The following is a 4528-nucleotide window of genomic DNA, read 5'->3' on the forward strand; positions in this document are numbered from 1 at the left end:
GCTGCACACCTCCAACTTCTCAGCACAGTAAGTCACTCCTTTCACTGGACCCTGCTGTTCACAGACTCACGCTGTGTGCAACATTAGATAAGATCACGGTTGCTCACAGAATGATCGAAAAAGGCCAATTATTTCCAGACTTCTTTATCAAAACAACAATAGTTTGTGTGGCTGCCACCAGAATTCTGGGACCTGTATTATTAAAGCCAACTTTCTGTTACCACTAGTAACTACGGGTGTCACCAAATCAACAAGGACTGAAATCTAAAGTTGGCACTATTATATATTTTTCTTACAGGCAGCAAATTCCATGAAAAGCAAACACTGAATTGATCCCAACAACAAGTATCGCCTGCGTAGCTAAAGCCTGGTATTTCTTATGGTGCCACAGAGCTCTGTTAAAAACACATCAGTGAGTCACACTGTTACACTGAGCGACATGTCCCTTCATCACAATGAACATGAGCACTGTAGTGTATTTTGAATCAATCCTTCACACAGTACAATGTCCTGCTGCTGTAAATACTCCTAAAAGCACCAAATGTGTATTGATTAACGTGTGAAAATAGTCACAAACAATTTACTCTTATTTGATTCATTTTTGCTATAAACAACAAGACAGAGCTGAACTATCGTCAGTAGGAGCAATTGGACTTGGGTATGAGCGCCACAAACAGGGTAGGAATGCATTGATAGACATAATAAACATTTATTTGGTCCATAGAATAAAGAAATACTACATAAATGCTTAATTCAAATGCAAATATAAAAGCTACCAAGCTTCTTCAGCAGCAGTGATGTCTGCTACTTTACAGTAGAACAACTGACAAACACTGTTTTAAGACTCTTCATTAAAAACATTATAGCGCCTCTTCCCTCATTTTTCCCTCCAAACGGCTGACACAATGTGAGATAAAAAGAGGAGATGAAACAGAATATGCAAACCTTTCATATATCTCAGAATATACCCCTTAGATGGTTGATAAAAGAATAAATTATCACAATAAAAAAATAGCTCTTTAAAATTATGGAGGCCTTCTCAAATCATGATAAAAGGTTGACTAAAGACCATTAAGGACATTAATTGCAATTTCCACGCTATTAGTGAGAGCTGGGAACGTGCTTTGGCAGCCTCTTATTTCCAAACCCTGTTATTTTGCGTAAAGAGTGTCTGTCATCTTATTCAGAGGCAAGAGGGAAAAAAGAAAGAAAGAAAAAAAAACACATTTCCAGCCTCTGAGAGAGGCAACACCCACCAGCAATTTGAGGGGTGTAATTGCTGTTCAAGGATAAAGAAGGAGAGGTGAACCACGAGAGTTCAGTCAGTAGATCTTAGAAAGAAACATTTTTTTATCTGGGCTAAATAAATACAAGCACCAGCACTTCATTCACAAGCTTTACTGAAACACTGCAATTTTGGTGTTTATTATAAAAGAACAAATTCATATCATCATCATCAACACTATGCAACTATAGTTGTTAACAAAAATGGTATTTCTGTTCTAGTGCACTTTTTATTTTACTGTTATAGTATGACTTCTTAGAGAGTGAATGTCTGGTTATGTGCCGCTGGTTGTTGTAGCTGTTCTTAGTTTAATTATATAAATTCAGACATTATTTAGAAACGGTAGATGGAGATTGGCAGGAAATTCATTAGACCCAGTTTTACCCCTCTTTTCATACATTACCATTACATTCAAGTCACAGAGCTAAACATCTGTTTATCGGAAGAAAAAAAAAAAAATTGCCAATCTTTAAAAAAAAACAGAATGTCCTTTAACAACACATATGCCTGTTCTGGAGGTATTTCCAAATTCCTCAAATTGTCTTCTAACCATCTGGATAAAAAAATAGTAGAAAGATTTTTAACCGCTTCTCAAGTTGTGTTCCTAATCCGGGAAGTTGGAAATAACATATGTCCTTTTGGTAAAACAAAAGCAAAACATTCAAAATGTTAAAACATGCTGTATGAAAATGTAAATTACTGGGAAGAAACATCAATATATACCAATATAAAATAATAATAAACTTTTAATTTTGGTTCAAATTTTACAAATCGAGCAAAAAGATGTGATTTCTGGCTACTTGTTTGGATTAGGAAAATGGTTAAAAATATTAACTGAATATTTTTTATTTTTCTTGACGGCTTAAAGATTCTTTAAGGATTCTGCAAATACCTTCAGAAGTTTTGTGAAACTACCTCCTGCCTTTTTTAAAGATCACCTGGTATTTATCTCTGTGACTCCGGTGTAATCGTCATAAGTGAGAGGCACAAACTGGGGCTAAAGATTCATAATGTTAGTAATTCAATAGATTGGGTTTATTGTCGATTCCTACTAACACTTAGTTTGGAGGTTAGTTTTGGTTTTGCACTTGAGCCAGTTGTATGTTGGAACTGGCTGGATGCATCCATGTTCTTATTTTAGTACGCAGGGTGTTGCAGGCTTGGCTGTCAGTGCCGCTGTTCCTGTGGATGAATGATCTGACCAATGTGCTTGGACTGTTAGCCCAAAGCCCCAGTCTTTCTGTCCCTGTGACTGTCGTATTGATTCTGTTCAGCCCTGCGCAGCCTGTCGCTATGGATCTACATGCTAACGCACTGCCTCCAGTGTTGCCTGTCCCGCCCTGCCCAGCCCAGCATGGAGAAAACTGACCCAGTCTTTGACAGGCTAGTTAAAGAGTTATTTTAAGAATTAGCAACTGGGAAGTTTTTTTTTGCGAGCCCAGTCTTGGAAGGGGACGGGAGGTATGACTTGTCCTATGGTGCCAATGTGAGAGCAGCGTTGGGAGGGAGGGTGACACCTGTGTCCTTGTTCCTGTCGACTGCAGGTGTCTCACTAACGCTAATATCCTCCGACAGACTAGGAGCGTGTCCAGCTACTCAGCCTGGTAGCTGCCTCATTTCCTGCCACCTAGGGCACGACTGGAGCAGGGGGGCAACTGGCTGGACAACAGCCCAACCCCGGCAAACTATGCTAAGTGGCATCCCGGCGTGCACACAAATTACACAATATCATACGCAACCTACAACTGGGGAATCAATGCACAGGAAGACAGCAAAGAAAATGTTGAGAAGAACAGAAGGAGATTGTTTACAGGTCTTACGTTGATGCCCTGTGGACTGTACATCTGGCTGGCTGCGAGGCTGTCACTGTATCCTCCGGTCTGGCTGATAACATGGCGAAGGGTATCCACCTGGAACAGCGGGGACACACAGACAAAAGGCCTGGTCAGACAAAAGCTCTGGATAACAAAGACAGCCATGCACAAGGAAAGGTCAGTCTGATAGTAAAAGGGTACCATAAACAGGAAAAGGTTACAAACAGCGAATCAGAATGATTTGGCTGCTATTACAAGCTTGATAACAGACGTCGCAAAAGGACGAAAATACAAAAACAACGACAAGAAGTAACTAATTATGAATGTGTTTGTAGTTGTAGTTGTAGTAGTAGTAATTTTAAGACATTAAAAGCAATACTTTGCAACTATTCTTTCTAAATGTAGCTGCACATTACTATCAATATTGTTTACTGTATTATGAGACTTGTTTTCTTTACCACACAACACTAAAGCAAATGCTCTGATGAATCTTCACATCGAAACATGTTTACCCAGCGTCACACCTTGCACTATTAAAGTTTTGTTGGAATATTGCCATTTCCATGTTTCTCTACAGATTCACTGGAAGCTTTTGGCAGAGCAGCCCGCCAGTTTATGCATGAAAACACACCTGCCATATGGATTTTACAACAAATAAGAAAAGAAAGTTATACTTTCTCTTTTCTTTTTCACTTTCTTTGAATTGTACAGCCCTTAGAGCGAGGCCATTCTGCCACGTTCGGAAAAATAACCCTTTTAAAGGAACATGAGTTTCACTAATTAAAGTCCGACCCTCAAGACCTCCTTACCTCCTATAAGGGTCGTCCCTGCTGCATATTCATGAATGACCTAAAGCATTTGCAGAGCTGATCTGAATAGAAAAGGGGGCTGGAGAGAAAATGATGCCAAAAGCACCAACCAATCAGCAACCAAATGAGAATATCACCGCGGGTGGTGATTCCTTAATCTACGGTGAGAGTTGTAACACTCAGAAACACTGTGCTGGTCATCACTGTCCACCGGGGCAAGGTCAGGGAGCTACAGTGCACCAGTGGCTATGTGAACTCTTGTCAGGAGCACTGATGAGTGTTGCACCGTTTCCAAAACTGTCTGCAGTCGTCTACTCAACTGTGGCTTGACAATGGCTTCTACATTAATATAAAGCTTCAGGCTAAGTATAACCTCTGTTTCACTGTGTAGGTCAAGTTATTGTGGGCCTCTGCACTCCCAGGCTGGACAGCGGTTGAACAATTGCACATGTAATCTCAAGAGTTTTGGTCATGTAGGACACTAAACTTGGAGAGACGCCTACCTGGGATTGTATGTTGGCCCCAACCTGCCCCCCTTGGTACGAGTCCCCATTGAGGGACTGCACACTCATGAACAAGTCTCCGGAGTTTGACATGTTAAAAGAGCCAGCAGAACCTGA

The 4528-nt window shown here is 40.5% G+C and overlaps 1 protein-coding gene across 4 annotated transcripts in view; it reads right to left on the reverse strand.

The window, feature by feature from the left end:
• Window positions 1–4528, reverse strand: part of LOC118334863 (pre-B-cell leukemia transcription factor 1) — a 50401-nt gene that overhangs the window by 1404 nt on the left and 44469 nt on the right. The window contains exons 7-8 of one of the 4 annotated variants that reach the window (XM_035670937.1): window positions 4412–4524; window positions 3106–3195 (exon numbers count right to left, since the gene is read on the reverse strand). In XM_035670937.1, coding sequence (XP_035526830.1) covers window positions 3106–3195; window positions 4412–4524 — 203 coding nt within the window. Of the gene's footprint in view, window positions 1–3096; window positions 3196–4411; window positions 4525–4528 lie in introns of all 4 variants that reach the window. The other 3 variants (XM_035670936.1, XR_004797035.1, XM_035670938.1) reach the window with 3 other exon arrangements.

The sequence above is a fragment of the Morone saxatilis genome, unplaced genomic scaffold, assembly GCF_004916995.1.
Source record: "Morone saxatilis isolate NCDOM2014 unplaced genomic scaffold, NCSU_SB_2.0 Contig23, whole genome shotgun sequence".
NCBI lineage: Eukaryota > Metazoa > Chordata > Actinopteri > Moronidae > Morone > Morone saxatilis.